Source organism: Cebidichthys violaceus, unplaced genomic scaffold (assembly GCF_023349555.1).
Source record: "Cebidichthys violaceus isolate CVI_PGR_0920_01 unplaced genomic scaffold, fCebVio1.0.p SCAF_6, whole genome shotgun sequence".
Lineage (NCBI taxonomy): Eukaryota > Metazoa > Chordata > Actinopteri > Perciformes > Stichaeidae > Cebidichthys > Cebidichthys violaceus.
Genome location: NW_027176816.1, coordinates 10,079,067 through 10,095,674, shown reverse-complemented (window position 1 = coordinate 10,095,674; position 16,608 = coordinate 10,079,067). Strand labels below are relative to the sequence as shown.

Below are 16,608 nucleotides of genomic sequence, written 5' to 3'. Positions count from 1 at the left end.
GTAAATCATCTGTTTCATCCCACTCTGCGTCAGTTCTTTGAAGAAGAAATATCTTATCTGTCTGTACAATGAACAGGCAAGGTGTTTATTTCATAGTAAAAAAAAGCACTTGAAGTCCATAGTTCCAAAAACTACACAATTTATGTATCTATTTCACGTCGTCACTTCTGTCAATGCATATTCAGAAAACAAAACAATACTACACACAAAGTGATATGGTAAATTAAGTTGCTGCTTTTTTTACAAGACAATGTGGAGCTTTTGGCAGATGAGTGTAGTTTCAGACAACACAAGGCTCACGTTATCAATCTCATTAATCTCACTGACACATTAACACAAGGAACTGCACTCACTGACGTGTTGAAAATAGTATTTAACAGCGTATAAAAACAGTCAATCTCAAGCCTATTTTAAAATGTACACATGGTTTTTGAAAGATGTATGAGAAGTCAGTGTTTGATATCTCAGAATTGATCATCCGAAGTGCTGCTGGTTTTGCTCTGTCTGAAAATTGTGGTCCGGACAGACTTTCTGCACCAGCCTGTAGTCGGTGCCGGTGAAAGCGATGAAGATGCATATAACCTTAAACGGTTTGGCGCAGATCCAGGCTGCCTGGGACTGGGTGTTTTCTGAGTAGCAGGTCTGCCCCGGGTCATACATGCAGGGCTTGGTCTTCTTGGACCGGTTGGTTCTCTGGTATTCGATCCGGCAATTGAGTTCGGTCACCATCATCATGTCCTGCTGCGGCTTCTGATGGTCGGGAGGAGTGGAGCTGGTGGACGGAGGTGGGCTCTGGAACTGGGACGTCAGATCTGGAACCAGGACTGAGTTTTTGGTGTGAACGCCCTTAGCCGCTGGATCCAAAACCTCCCATCCTACCGCTTTGGAGGGTGGGACGATGCTGACGGATATGTTCCCCAGACGGGACGAGTTGTGGCGGAAGTAGACGCTGAACGTGCCGTTGATGTGGTCAACGATTTTCCCCGTCACCAGGAGGCTGAACTTCACCGTTTTCACGTTAAAGTAAAAATCACCCCAGCCCAGGATCTTCTTGGTCTTTGGGGAAGTTTTTGCCGCCGGTTTGGATTTAGGAGGGGGGCGGTACAGATACTGATCCAGGGCTTGGGAAAAGTTCTGTGGCCATCCGTACGGGCCGAGAGAGCCATAAGCAGGTGTTTTTTGTTTGGTGGAGATGATCTGTAGGTCTTTGAAGATATGTTTAACTTTCAAATCAGCTCCCATGGCGTCTCCTGCCCCTCCTTCTTCCTCTCTCCATTGTTGGCTCTGAAACTCCAAGGGCTTGGCTGTTTCTTGGACCTGTGGAGAACAAAATGTAAATTCAGAAAATTCAAGTGCTCTTTTTTCTTAAATGAAAGGGTAAATTGTCACATGAAAAGCACATTTCTCATTTAACGCTACCTTTATTCCATAGTGGTAATCATGCAGATGGTTTTGTTTTTTATTTAACTTTAAGGTGCTGAACTCGAAAAGAGCATATCTATTGCCTCCTCACAGCGTCGGCTGAGATTGCATCTCGCAGCTAACAGTGCGAACAACAGCAACCAATAATGCTCTGAATATTGTATAGAAAACCTTTAAGTTTGGAGATATCTGTTTCTGCAATTGCCTCAATACAATGGATTTTGTTTGTAGTGCTAGTTTGTACTGTCTAGCAATTAAAAAAAAACTGACAATGGATTGTGTGGATTGTCCAGAGTAACGGAGACACTGTTTCTTGGGAGATGTGTTGCTGTTGATTTTCTACCCTGTTAACACCACAAACAATATCCCACTCACCTCTGTTGTTTTGGGACGGATGCTGATATCTCAGGGACAGATATCTTGAAACTTGAGCAAATAAAACACAACCTCTTTGCATAGCAAGGCACTACTAGATTTAAGTGAAAAAAATGTTTTTTAATAATTGTTGTTATCTTAAAGCACAGAATAAAAGGAAAGTGTTTTGGTAAAAAGTGATGTCAGCTTCATCCGTATCAGTACAACTTATCTTATATGATCTTGCCTTTCTGTGATACAATTTTTCTTGGTCCATGTATTTTCAACAGTGAGCAACAAAAGTGGACTACTGACATCATACAATAAATTGGTTGACGGTTTTAAAGGTTTCCAGGAATTTCTGATGTACCTATTTAAATCATACTGACAGTATTGTTCATTTTAAACAGAGGTCTGTGTCGGTTTGATACACCAGATAGCTCAAACAGGGCCACAAACAGCTTCAGAGGTACTTAAGACCGATGAGAGAGAAGAAAGAGGCCTCTAGACCATCAGGACAACCGCAAATGAAGGACAGTTTCAGTGTTGCTGCATCACAAGGTAGCAGATAATCGATTCAAATATAATTATGGTTTGATGTCGTCTGACTGAGAACGTCTTAAAATTGACTGTGATCAATAGGTCAGCCCCTTCAGGCAAGGACAACAGTACTACAAGGAGCATGCACACACACACACACACACACACACACACACACACACACACACACACACACTCACAGAGTCACATTCATGTTGCCTTTAACACTTTTAATTGGTTGTCCTCCTTCGTGCTCTCTCGCTCCCTTGTTAAAACGATCAATCCTCTTTTCAATGCCACTTTGATGACAGACTGAATATCTCATTTAAACAACAGCGCTGCATAAAACTAAATATAAGAAGTGACACTTACTTCATTGCATGTGTCAGCATGGAGGATGTTTATGTGACTGATATTTTTGAAATTCACTTGCAGTGAAGTGTGCAGGCACAATAATAAAATACCATTTTTAACGATATTGAGCTATACCGGTAAGTGTAAAAACTAATGACTATGCAGTTGTCAAGACTTTATCATCTCTCATAACACACCAACATTTTTAAGTGGAAGCGTCAAAGTTGTTTATACCTCTAGAGAATTGAGACATGAGTTAGGGAAAAAAGTTCTGTGCACTCGTTCTATAGGACTTGATTTCCATTTTCATTATAATGTGTCAAAGGCAGATTGAGGTTTAGTGTTACTCTTCCCCATATTTCTAAAATACACACCTCCATCATTCCTCATCAACAGGTGGGACTCACAACACCTCTAACCACCCCAGCCCTGTGTGCCAATCTCCGTCTTTTCCTGTAACCAAGTCAGCTCCAGCTGTGCCTATTGTCACAAGCCCAAATCTCCAGCTATGTGCTGTGCTCACCTTCACTAATTGGAGCCCACTGTGTGACAGCCATGTCATTGGCTCTGTGTCAAGATGCCAGCACAGTGACTGCAACTGAGCAACAGCGGTGGAGTGGATGCACGCACAACACCTGTGCAAAGGCACCTGCAGAAGCAGGAAAACTGCAGAAACCTGAGAGCAGCAATTGCATTTTAACGGCAGAGAGAATATTTTTTGCCATTGGCTAAAAAGATACTAACTGTGTCCGTTTTTTAACCCCTCAAAAACAATGTGATGGGGAGATTAAACTTGTCAAACTGACAAAGGCTGCACAATCATAGTTCAGCTAACGCAGCAAAAAAATAGGTTGTTCTGAGGTATTCTTCTGACAGCTTCAATGTTAAAGTTACAGATGCTGCAGTCTGCTGCTCATGCAGCAAAGTAAGTTAAATTAAAGACAAGAGAGACAATTAAGTTACAAGTATGCCCGTAAGAGAATTACAGACCACAACACTGGAACAAATTAAAATTTGGAGGATGGGAAAGACCGATTTGGGCTGAACTCCACCATCTAATAGAAGAGTCAACTTTGATCAAGTCCCCTAGACAGTCTCACATCATGAGATACAAGTCTTCAATTCTGAGCCTGCATGAAGAAAAACAAATCAAATCAGAACAAAAGCATGTCATTCCTAGAATGAAACTGCACGTCACAAACTATTCAATGGAATATTTTCAAGTTAAATCTGAAATCAGATCAAAACATTCCTACTTCACACCAGAGCACATGTCAATTAACTCGTTCTCAGCTCTCTCTGCTTTTGTCAACTTACATATTATCCTTTAAAACTGCCATACAACTGATCATTATTTATTTATATATTCTTTCTCAACAGAACTGTTTCAAATCTATCAGAAATTATTGATGCTGATTGATTATTGATGAATTCAGAACCAACATATCCTCAGAAAAAAAACTGTTGAAACAAAAAAAGACCATTTGATTGGGCAACAATGCAGCAGTATATAAGCAGTGGCAGAACTAGAGCATGAGGGAATTAACCACAAATTGTCTGCAGAACACTTCCGAGAGCCACCTAAACAACATCTTAACAATGACCAACACTCGGCTGTTCGCTGATCTTACTCACCGCTGAAGGGAGAAGCCACAGACAGGTGATGGCAAAGTTCAAACACAGTGCCCTCATTTTGCAGCAACAGCAGCAACGTTTCTCCACGCAGAGCCCGCGTGTCTTGGAAGCAATCCCGTTAAAATGAATAAGTGGTGATTTACTGAGTTTAAGCTTACGCTCACTTCAGAAGTAGAGAAGACATTCCGCAGCGAGAGACTCAAAAAACCCCAAGATCTGGAGTGAACACTCGGCTCAGTGCGCCTTCTCCCCCCACCAGCCCTCTCTTCTCTCTCTCTCTCTCTCTCTCTCTCTCTCTCTCTCTCTCTCTCTCTCTCTCTCTCTCTCTCTCTCTCTCTCTCTCCCCCCATTTTTTCTTCCTCTCTCTATCCCTCAACACACACACACACACACACACACACACACACACACACACGCACACGCACACACACACACACACACACACACACGCTTCTTTATTTCACATGACCAAAAATGTTAATAAAGCATTAAATGCCATTAAATGTAAGAATTAATCAATTGAGAATAATTCGAATTTTTTTGTTGACTAATTGGTAATGTAGAAGCAATGTCGCACTAAATAAACACACACGCACACACAGGCACGCACACACACGCACGCACGCACGTCTATCACACTTGCCTCCCTGCTCATTTTCACCACCTGGCCGGCCCTTATTATGAATCACCAACCCGGGGAAAGGCGCTCTCAGGCGGGCACAGTTTGACAGCCCTCCCCGCTGTCCCCGCATACTGCAGCCACAGGGAGGCTGACAAAATGACAAGGGCTCTCTCCGGGAAATGTTCAAATCACTGACAAGTCTGGTGAAATTCTTCCAGTGCCTCAGCTTTTCAGTAGAATTTCAAGCCAACACATCACTGTAAGTATAGGACACTAACCAACCAGAGAAGTTGTCTTTATTAAAGAAGGAGGGCCTGTGCAAATATAGAGACCCATGAAATGTTAAACTCCTCTTTGTTCAAATTTTAGGAGCTTATTGTTGCTTCATGTGTAAAAATTGACGATTGTGATTGACTTCACATTGAAGCTACTATTTGAAGACATTTTTTATGAAAATTCAGAAAATGAAATCATATATCCCATCCGCGAGAAAATCATTAAAATAAAAAAAATCGTAGTTAACTGACCAATAGAGAATGGCAATGTAACCGGAAATGATGGGTGCGAAACTAGACACATGAAACAGTTTGAAATCCTAATTTTCGTGTCGGACTACAGGTTATCCTTTTGTGCCAGCAGAAATGAGATTGGATTCGTATTTAACCAAGTATGCGTATATATTGTTGTGAAATGTTCATAAGTGAACATCTTGTTGACATAAAGTACGCAGTTAGAAATAGAGAGTTACATGTGAGATGCCCTACAGGTACGCAATTATCTGAACAAAAATGCAGTTCAATTTGCGCATGCATATGCTTGTAAACACTTGCAGGAGAGCAAACACTATTTTAATTCATGGTGAAAACGGTTCACACCCTCGCTTTATACAACAGACATACAATTCTTAATGCGAAAGGAAGAAAAAGAGAATCTATGCTAGAGGCGGTTTTAATTAAAAGCATAGGCGTGGTCTGATTACCATATTCCCACAATGCATAGCGCACGTGTGGTAGCTGTAGGCTAAACCGTTTCCATGTAACTCTCATCCATGTTATTTTGGTACGATTATTAGAGGTATTTGATATATACAGTTTATTTCGGGACTCCAAACAATTTCATTAATGGTGGTATTTAAACAAGAAACCCTGAGTTGGTATTGTAAGGCGGGGAATTGGTTCGGACACTCTTTCTATACGTAATTACACACTCTTGATTCTCTTCAAAACGTATAAATCTTTCGCCTTTTACTAAAGATCTCCGTGGAGAGGATTAACAAGAGTTACAACCAATTTTTTGATGCCCTGCTTATGTAGGACTTCCTAACATTGTATAAAATCAACATCAAAACATATATTTATCACACATATCTGAGTCGTTAATAATATGTAGTCGATAGGACGTGTAGAGAGTCTGTCCTGGTTTGAGGAGGTTTGATAGTAGAGGTTGTCGTGGAGAGGTAATTCAGAAGTTTGAATCTACTTTGTGATCTCCTCACTTGGCGGGGCTTCCTACTCGTGCAGTTATTTAACGATGTCATTATCCAGTTCTAAGTGAGCTCGTGAGTCTGAGTAAGTTGCACAACGTCTCAGCCAGAGCCATTCTGGAAAGCTTTGAGTCACACATTATCTTCAAAATGTACCTAATCGTAGAAATACATCGCTGAGACGGTTAAAATTGCTATTTAGTCGCCACTGCCTCGAAACTCTCTGTAATTTAATTTATTTGAGCTATATATGTTTGCACTCTTTCCTACTTTTTACAGAACATGTCGCACAATCATTTCCATCGGGAAGAATAAAGTTCGTATCTGTCCGCCCTTCTCTAAAACAGTGAAGACAGGCATCGAAACAGTTGCTCTACGTGACCACGAGAGAGCGCCACTTAGAAATAAACCCAAACTACAATAATCCACATCAATTTCCTCCTCAGATTTCATCATTTTGCCTTCCAGTTTCAGTGACACAAATGCAGATTTCTTCTCGAAATATCCTGCAAGCAGACCAATGTGTGGCACGTTCAATGACAAATAATAAAGCTGTGTATCCCCTTATGATAAAGCAATACAATCAATTTGTATGGTGGCAGAAACTTATATCTCTGTCCAACAGAAAACCTATTTTTGTGAAAATTCAAATGTTGATTTGAGGAATTTCAACCGAAATGTAAAACACCGAACTACATGCATGACTTCATGGTCTGTGAAAGGGAGCTGCAATTTCGTCAAATCGCCTGTGAGGGGCAGCAACACACCAGTGGCGTAAAATCTGCAGGAAATTGTAGGAAGAAGAAGAAGCAGCAACAATATACACACTGCTATTCAAGTATCTCAGGTTACCAGAGAGTTGCTTTCAGTCGTCCAGGAATCTATTGTGCACATCGCTGACATCCGTCCTGTGTACCAGCTGGTGAAAGAGGAGGAGCGTTTATATGCTGCATGAAAACAAAATAAACTCGTGGAGGTTTACTTTGTTAAATGCCTAAGAGAATACGTCAAGTGGATCAGATAAGATAGGTCCACGTGTAAAATCGTGTTATCCTGTAAACTGCTGATCATTCATAAGTTAGTCATGGATGCTCATGATATTGTTAAGATTGAAGACATACCAGACTGTGACGATGCTGCTGCTGCTTGTGATCAAAAAGAAGAAGTGGGTGACACATCGACAACAAAACAGCAAAGGAGAAAGAAGAGTGCAATCTGGAAATATTTCACCATCTGTGCTGATGACGTCACGAAGGTAGCGTGCAACATATGCAAGAGAGTTGTGGGCAGAGGCAAGAATGTAGGACATCTAACCACCAGTAATATGCACAACCATATATACTACAAACATCGCAATGTGGCAGGCATCCGAGGCACTCAGAGCAGCAGGAGATCTCAGCCAACCCCTATGACTCCTGCTTATGCACCTGATCGACCAGGTCACACAGTGAACCAGACCATCACTGACAGCGTGGGTGAAATGATCAGCATGGATCTGTTGCCGTACTCATTTGTGGAGAACAAAGGGTTCTGTAAACTCATGAAAGTGGTGGCGCCTCATTACACGCTGCCAGCAGGCATTCACTTCAGCAACAAAGTTGTTCCGCAGCTTCACCAAAGAGTAACATCAAAAGTGATCGAGAGCCTTGTGAACATTGAGGGCAAAGTCGTGCACTGCACGGCCGATATTTGGACGAGAAAGTTCTCCACCAGCTCCTACCTTTCTCTCACAGGACATTGGTTCATACAGAAGATATCAGCGCGCGGGGCTGTGACACACACACGTGTCAGTGCGTTGCTCGGTATGAAGGTCATCGACACAGAGTACAGTCCGGCAGAAATCTTGCAACACCTCCTGGGCCTCGTCGAAGAGTGGCAAACTGGGGCTCCGCACAGATTTACTGTTGGGTTTTTAGTCACCAACAACACTAGCAATATGGTGAAAGCCGTGTCAGACAGTGGCTTTGAGCACATTAGATGCATGGCTCACTCCATACACTTGATTGTGACGGGGGCTATTGAAGAGTGCCACGGTGTGGTTACCGCAATCAACACTGCCCGACGAATCACCAACACTGTGCATATGTCGACCAAAGCCGTAGCCAAGCTGCACGAGATGCAGGAGCAACTCGGGCTTGCCGAGGCCGCCTTAACTCACGACGTGCCAACCAGGTGGAACACGGTGTTGTTCATGCTGCAGCGCCTGCTGGAGCAGAAGAAGGCGCTGATCGATATGTCGGCAGAGATGGACCTTGGTGAGTCCGTCGCTGAGCACCAGTGGACTCTGATAGAGGCCATCGTCAAAGTGCTGGAGCCGTTTGAGGAAGCGACGCGCACGGTGTGCCAAGATGACGCATCAATTTCCTCCGTGATTCCATGCATCCAGGCCCTCAGAGCCGCACTCAACGAACTTATCGCCAACAAGGATGTGAGTGATCTGTTGGAGACTCGCAAGCTGGTTGGCCTACTCCAGAGCCACCTCGAGGAACACTTTGAACATGTCTTTGAAACGTCCACCAACACTTACTTTAAAGCCACGCTGCTGGACCCGAGGTTTAAGATCATGCCCATAACGCTGCTCAGCCAGCTGGACTTTGAGAGGTTGAAGGCCGCTGTGACAGTGGAGGTCGAGGAGTTGCTGGAGCAGGACCGAATGCTTTCAGCAGGTGAAACTGGCTCTATATCAGGTGCGGCACCAGAATCGCCAGAGGACTCCAGCAGCAAGCCGACAAGCCTTTTCTGGGGTGCAATGCAGAGCCTTGTGGCAAATAATGCAGCGTCTTTGTCGAAGACGGTGACATCGCTAGGTTTAGAGACCTACCTAGCAGAGAGCAGCCCACAGTCACTGGCCTCTGACCCGCTGTCCTCATACTGGTCCGCAAAGATGGCACAACATCCTGCACTGGCTCGAGTGGCTGTCAAATATTTGGCATGCCCACCGACAAGTGTCTCCTCCGAGAGGCTCTTGAGCACAGGAGAAGATGCCTTTGCTCCAGATTACAGACTTCTCCCTGCCGATGTGCCGCAGCTGGTTTTCACCAAGTACAATCTGGCGAAATTTCCTTAACATTTTGTTCTGCTCTGTTGTAAAGATGCGGTACTCTTTGTCGTATATAGGTGCTGCTCTGTTTGACACTTACAGTCATTTTTTTTTGTTCAAACCTTGAATTTGTGTTTGCTAAAATATAGAAACTTGACATGAGTAGGGCAAAAATGTGTTTATTATATTTTACATTGAGGGAGGAAACAGATGTCAAAGACAGTATGGTAGAAAATATATATTGATGCATTTTAAATCCATAAGGATAATTGCTACTGGGTCACATGTTTGTTTTTTTCTGTCCAGAGTTGATAACAGCACTCCAATTTCAATCTTGATTTGAAACTGGATCACAGCTGCCAGTCGTACTGTACGTTAAACACAGGCTATGATGTGAGCTTAAACTCCAGAAACTATAGATAACTTATTCAGCAGCAGTAAAAAGTGCAACTATACTGAAACTACTACATGACTGCCACATGCATTAAACTCATGAAGAGAGGCCCCTGTGCGTCTCCCTCCCTCTCCTCTTTTGTTTTAGATACCATGGTGCCTTTTTCCAAACATTTGAAAGAAAGTTGCATAGGGAGTTTAGGAAGTACCCTTCAGATTTAATGTTTGAAACATTGATACTTCATCAGCAGCAATTAGTGCAAACTTTAGAGACCATTTTGAGCAGCATTGCTGTTTTATACACGATTTGTTTTCATATAACTTCTCTTCAATTTGTCAGGCTCACATGTGAGATCAAGCCCAAACTAGGCTATTAATGCCTACTGTTTACTTTATTTGTTAATATAAAGCTATGTGTATGTTGAAATTGCTTTGAAGCCTCTACTTAACTATAAAGGACAGAGAGAGCCTTGCAAATGGTAACAAACACGTTTTTAGATATTTTATATAACAATAATAATTATCAATAAAATATCTATTTTAAAAAATAATAAATAAATACCATGCAAAAATGTTTGATTAATGGAACATACCTAAATAAGCAGTATACTAGGTTAATTAACAGTGACGTTAAATGTGATTAAATAGCTAAATTCATGTTTTTAAAATCATAGCTGGTAAAAAAAACCTGAAAGTTCAATGAAGGGCACTCAGAGGTTTTGTTATTGCCAAACTTAACTTATATGCTGTGAGATGTAAGAGAAACTCATTGTCCACTCACTTAAAAACAAATATATTTATGTATTTGTTCAATCTTCAATGTTAATTGTTTATCTTCATATCAACTAATGAATTGATTTATGACCGTGTGCAAGGCTCTCCAGGTTGTCTCTACTTCTCTTTGATGCTAGCTATAATCAGCATGTAACTTAAAGCATCTAGGCATTTTTATTACCTGCTAGTCACGACAAAGCAGATACATCATCTGATTATCTCTTTCAACTTATTAATGTACGCATCAATCATCTCTCCTGCTTTACTTTGTGTTAAAGTCACAAATAAATCACAGCAAAATATATTTCTGCTGTTACAGACAACATTTTGATACTTCTCTAGGTATCAAATATAGAAAATTGCTGAAAGATCACTAGGATCTCCAGAACAGTGACATCTCTATTTTGTGCTGATATTGAAAGTGTGTTGCGGGCTCTTTCAGTGCATGTTGTGTTTTTTTTTTTATGTCACAGTGATCTCCTCCAGCAGATCAGCAGGGAAGTAGCCCAGCTTGCGTCCAGTGCTGACCTTCAAGTAGCCGCCTTTCTCATCTCCTTTCTTCACAACAATCTGAAACACACAGTGATAAGTCCTTTACAGATTGACCATGCATAAAAACAGACTTAGAAAGTTGCTCACATTAGTACAGTTACCTGATCTTTCTTCAGTGTGATTTGTCCCATCTCTCTGTTTCCTACAAAAGAACGTAGCACCTTGAAAACTCTTTCCGATGCACGTACTTTTATGAGGTAGTTAGTGGGGAAGTAGCCTGACTTCTCCCCCATCTTTCCCTGAAAATAGAGTGACAACAGACTTTGAATTCATCCTCCACAAGAAATGAGAACAAAAAAAAGCACACGACTTTAACTGGTTTACTACAGACAGCGCATTTAAAGGTGAAAGCTAAAAGAATCAAGAGATGAAGTTCAACTCACCCTCCACCACTCTTCATTGGAGTCATCCAGTACTGTGATCCGATCCCCAGGGCTAATACACAAACACACAATACATTTTATTTATCACTGCTTTTTTAGTCAGGTCATTCCAATTTTAAAAAAGTGTACTGAAACTGAGGGTAGGTTTGAATAGGTTATGCTGTATACTGTTTGTAATAACTGCATGTTGGGCATTATATGCGTTTTTTTCACACATACTGGAAGTCGAGGTCGTCTTTCTCTATGGCCTTGAAGCGGTAGAGAGCCAGGTAGTAGTGGGTCTGGGAGAATGTACCCTTGCTCTGTTGACAAAACAGCAACGATGCTACTGCATATTTATAATGAACACATGCACACATAATACAGATGGTGGAACAGGGCAGTACTTTTAGTCAGTGGTGGAAGAAGTATTTAGAACTTTTACTTGAGTAAAAGTAGTACTAGAATCAAAATATACTTAAAATATCAAAAGCAACTCAGTTCAAAGACTAGCCCATTTCAGATTAATATATAATATATTACTGGGCATTAATGTATTTGTCACTTAAATGTTGCAGCTGGTAAAGGTGGGGCTCATTTCAATAATTATACTAACCTGATTGATAAACTAAAATAATATATTAGAACCTTTTGGGTAATTTATGTTTAGTATCAATGATCTAAATGAAGAAACAAGTAACTGGAGCTATAAAATAAATGTAGTAAAAAGTACAACGTTTCCCTCTGAGATGTAGTAGAGTAGAAGTTTAAAGTAGCATTAAAAGGAAATGCTCAAAATTAAAATTGTTTAGTTAACATTTTTCTTACCTTTTCATCTGCTTTGTCTCCTCCTTTCTCCTTCTTATCATCAGGCTTCCCTGTAGGAACATCGAACATCAGAGTCGCCAACAAATCCTTTGCTTTTGATGATGGACCCAGTAACTCAAAAATATGTTATTTCACGTATCTTCACTATTTAGGGTATGCCACATTCTTTGTCTTTTTAATGTTTTTTTCCACATTTCCTGTAGTATTTTGATTTAGATACATTTTATTTTGGATCTAGAAATATGCACAAATTCTTATTTATATGAATGAGTCTTTTTAGTGTGTGGTCTATGAGAACATCTTACCTTCTCCTCCCTCCTCATTCTCTTTGGGCTGTTGGTTGTTCTCCTCTTCTTCTTCCTCCATCATCATCATCATCTAGAGGAAAAAAGCTGTTTATCACAACTGTACACAAATATCATAGTTCATATCCTTTCAAGACATTATTTTTGCTTTAATACTGATATGTCTGGATTCCTACTTAAATAATGTCATCTACTGGCATTAGGTAAACCGAATGAATGAGTGAAAGACATGTAGAAGTTTTTAGGTTTTGTAGTTTGATTAAACGTTTATTGCACACTCACATTTTTCTTGTCATTTTCATTCTTTTTGCGCTCCTTGTTTGCCATAATGACACCGACCCGCAGGGTGTCAAAGACGGGGTCGTTCCGGTTCGGGTTGTCTGTTACGGACAAAGTAGTTGGCCAGATTATTGAATGAAAGTACTGCTAACTAGATTACACACTTAGGCTGTCCTCTTTCACAGACAATAAATGAATAGATAAAAAGGTTTCAGAAACCTAGATAGTCATGACACATATTGGTATTTGGTGGACTCACTTGGATCTGGTATGTCGCTGGTGTACAGCGGGGAGCTGTAGGCCCTTCTGAAGCCAGGTGGCTGCAGGAAACAAACAAAGCCTCTTGTTTCACTATTTCCAACTATTTTAGTTATGAATATCTGTCTCACCAGGGGTAAGGTCATGGGAATATGTATACATTTTATTGCTCTTCATAAAGAGGGAACAGGACTCACAATTTTGCCGAAGCACTTCTGGAACTCGACATAGGACTGACATGAATGGTGAATGTTGGTCTTGCAGTTTTTACACCTCAGAGCAAACTTGTTGTTCACTGAAAAATACACATTGGGACAGTAATAGTGTCAGCCAATATTAAGCATTATATGTAGAAAATACATTACATGTATAAGACAGCATAAAGTAATGTTGACGTTTTGTGTGTGTATTTTCTTGACATAATTACCAATACATACAGACTATCATGCGAGCGCAGACGTCACAGAACTTGGGTTTTTTGCAATAGTGGTCCTTGAACTTGTGGGGTTTGTCGTTGATCCGGACTACAGGAGGAGGAGGTTCTGGTTCCTTCTCCTCCACCTCCACCTCCTCGTCATATATAAAATAGACCTGGACACACAAAAGGTTATTTTAAAAACACCATACAACGTTTTGATGCTTCCAGGGAAGCATTGCATGCAGGGTAAATCATTTGATTTACAGGAACAGTGATGATGTGTCAAATATGTATTAAATATCTTTGAACAAGTTCTCTTGATGTAGCCGTTGTTTGAAATCATAACCCATATTTTCCATTATGTTTGTACGCAAGTTCTAATTTGGCCGAAAAACTACACAGCCTAAGTCATGCTGAGTGAAAACTGTCATTGAATTGTGCAAAAAAAAGAACCCTTCAATTGGATTTGACTGTAGCTGCAGTGACGCATTCTAAAGATGTGCACATACAGTCATTTATTTCATGTGATGTTTGACAAGATTAGCATTCTGTTGTTCAGCTTCATCTTTTACTTTAATGCGTTTTCTAACCCTATACGTCCCTCACAGATCAGCCAGCAGTGTTAATTCATCCTTCGGGGATGAAAGACAGAAAGACTGAAGGCAAGGCTCTTATTTTTCCAATTGACGAACTGCGTTCCTGTCGCAGCTGGGGGCTATTTTAAACCAGCCCGGGAATGGCACCAGTGGGGGGTTGACATGGTCCTGTCACTCACAGTGTCTCCTTCCTCTCTCACTACGTTTTCAGGAGCTGGAGGGTTGTCATGGATATCAACAGAGTTTTTGTCATCCTCCCTGACACAAACACACACACAAAGAAAAAAAAACATGAGTTAGATCTACATAGCATAACATTAACATAGCATACAGCTACATATCATTACCTTCCTGTGAAAAGTTTCCCTCTCTTTTATTTTCAAACATGTAAAGCTTAAATAGGATGTTTTAAAGTTGGAGTTTTCACAGGACAACCTCATGGAGTGACCTGATGTAACCGACATGCTTTGTGCCGATATCAAATTGCCATTCCACCTCAAAATAGTTGGGTCTTGATTATTTATTCTAGGAGACTCCTATGACACATTTTTTTTCAAATAAACATGTTGCTGCTTTATCACTATTGTATTTGAATATACTGTAGAAAGACTACATTGGTTCGGAATCTTTTGTGCTTTTCACTCTTGACTGTTGTAACATTTAGCTCACTAGAATTTGAATGGAGACTTGATGGACTAGATGTGGAAGAGGTACAGGAAGGAAAAGTAGGGCAAGCATTACATTTGTATTGTAGAGGTAATTAAACTTAGTACAGGGAATATACTCACTGGTCCATGTTGTTTGGTGGATAAAGTCTCTACTGCCCCACCTACAAAGATACATATACACACACATATATATATACTATATATAGTTTATTAGTTTTTTTCTGAAGCACATGATTGTGAGGAGTTTTGCAACAAGTCATGCAGATCAGTGGGATAGTGGATTAATCTTTATTTATTTTGATAAAACCAATTGATATAAAATATCTTTAACAATGATGATCTGGCCAAGTTAAACGTTGAGTGCATGTTAATTTCATACGACAATAAAAACAAAACAATACATTACAGAATAAAAACTAGTCCACACATCAACAGAAGAGGTTAAATAGACACAGATAGTGTATAATCGTACGATTCAAAAAGGCATCAAGACATGACAAAATTGTTACCCAACAGTTTGTGGTTAAAACTTCTGTTAACGTTTGTTTAAAACTGGTTTGAGAGATGAGGGAATTAGACTCCTACATCAAAGAACTAAACTTCTGTCTTTTTTCTATTAATCCTCAAATACTGTGCCTACAAAAAGTCTGTGTTTAACTATGTCAATTGGTAAAATCAAAAAGTACCACTAGTCAAACATACATATTTCTAAGTGTTCATTGAGATGCAACGGAATGAAATAAGATTGTATTTAGCGTTTACATTTGTCATGTATGAATTTTGGCACCCAGTCAAAATATAATAAATACATTTTGGCACCCAGTCAACCCAGTGTTAGAAACACAGCACATACAGTGACACAAACAGGATGTATTCTTGTGTCTGTATTAACCAAAAACAGTTACATCAAGCTATGCCACTGGCATACACAAGTGCCCTTGCCCGCTTTTACCCAAACTATATTAGGGTTGTGAAATTCAATCTCATCACAGCTAAATTTGGGTGCCTCTGCCAGTCAGGGAAAGAAGAACTAAATTCTCAAAAGTATGACGCCAATTAAAAATCTGTTTTTGTGAATAGGCAAAAACATTCTAAATATGACTGGTTATTAGTACTAGTATTTCAAAGCTTGATGTTGCTACCTTGCTGAAATTAAATTGATTAAACTGACTTGCATGCTTTTGTCACGTAAACACATTTTTTAATGGAATAACTCAAACTTCAAACTGGAACATACCTTTTGTCAAGAATCACGCAGGTCAGAGAAGAAACAACAACATCCAAATCTCTCTGTGAACGAGTCCTTCACCTGCTGCCGATGACTGGAGTGCTAGACAACCAGTGGGTCTGAAACCAGCCCACCAATGTGCCTCCTCACTCGAGGCCCTCAGATTTATGTGTCAACTCTCACAAAGTCTAGGCCCTTTGTTTATTCCCTTTATAACTTTTTTAGGTGATTTCCAAGGTGATTTTAGGCTCTGGTGAGACACATAGGTCTTGTTTTTGTCTACTTTTGTATGATTTTGTGTGTGCTTGTATGTGTGTTTGTGTGCATGCTAGACACTCATGTGTCAAGCTGACAGTTTGCAACAGCTGGGGACCTCAGTGTGAGTGCCGATGACGAAGGGAAATCAGATACTTTTCTCTCCCTCTGTCTCCATACTGCTCACTTTCCTTATACTTTTATCGATTGGAGACCAAGAACAATGCTCAAACCCGTGTGTC

General features: G+C 40.5%; 3 protein-coding genes and 1 non-coding gene across 4 annotated transcripts; 2 read left to right on the top strand and 2 right to left on the bottom strand.

Annotated features, from left to right (window-relative positions):
* Positions 1-32: 32 nt before the first annotated feature.
* LOC137889401 (neurexophilin-2-like) lies at positions 33-4,543 on the bottom strand. The gene is made up of 2 exons (XM_068733246.1): positions 4,306-4,543; positions 33-1,317 (listed from the first exon to the last, which is right to left on the bottom strand). Exons 1-2 carry the CDS (start codon positions 4,360-4,362, stop codon positions 475-477), a joined length of 900 nt encoding a protein of 299 aa, XP_068589347.1. The 5' UTR covers positions 4,363-4,543; the 3' UTR covers positions 33-474.
* Positions 4,544-6,130: 1,587 nt separating this feature from the next.
* Positions 6,131-6,244, top strand: LOC137889857 (U5 spliceosomal RNA). The gene has a single exon (XR_011105252.1). It is a non-coding gene; the product is annotated as a U5 spliceosomal RNA (small nuclear RNA).
* Positions 6,245-7,818: 1,574 nt separating this feature from the next.
* Positions 7,819-9,477, top strand: LOC137889096 (zinc finger BED domain-containing protein 4-like). Its single transcript, XM_068732724.1, has one exon. It carries the CDS (start codon positions 7,819-7,821, stop codon positions 9,475-9,477), a length of 1,659 nt encoding a protein of 552 aa, XP_068588825.1.
* Positions 9,478-11,071: 1,594 nt separating this feature from the next.
* Positions 11,072-16,297, bottom strand: stac3 (SH3 and cysteine rich domain 3). Its single transcript, XM_068733244.1, has 13 exons — positions 16,121-16,297; positions 15,004-15,044; positions 14,395-14,473; positions 13,639-13,792; positions 13,399-13,496; positions 13,203-13,263; positions 12,947-13,044; positions 12,665-12,737; positions 12,360-12,409; positions 11,772-11,854; positions 11,553-11,604; positions 11,271-11,408; positions 11,072-11,187 (listed from the first exon to the last, which is right to left on the bottom strand). Exons 2-13 carry the CDS (start codon positions 15,009-15,011, stop codon positions 11,080-11,082), a joined length of 1,002 nt encoding a protein of 333 aa, XP_068589345.1. The 5' UTR covers positions 15,012-15,044; positions 16,121-16,297; the 3' UTR covers positions 11,072-11,079.
* Between the last annotated feature and the right edge of the window lie 311 nt (positions 16,298-16,608).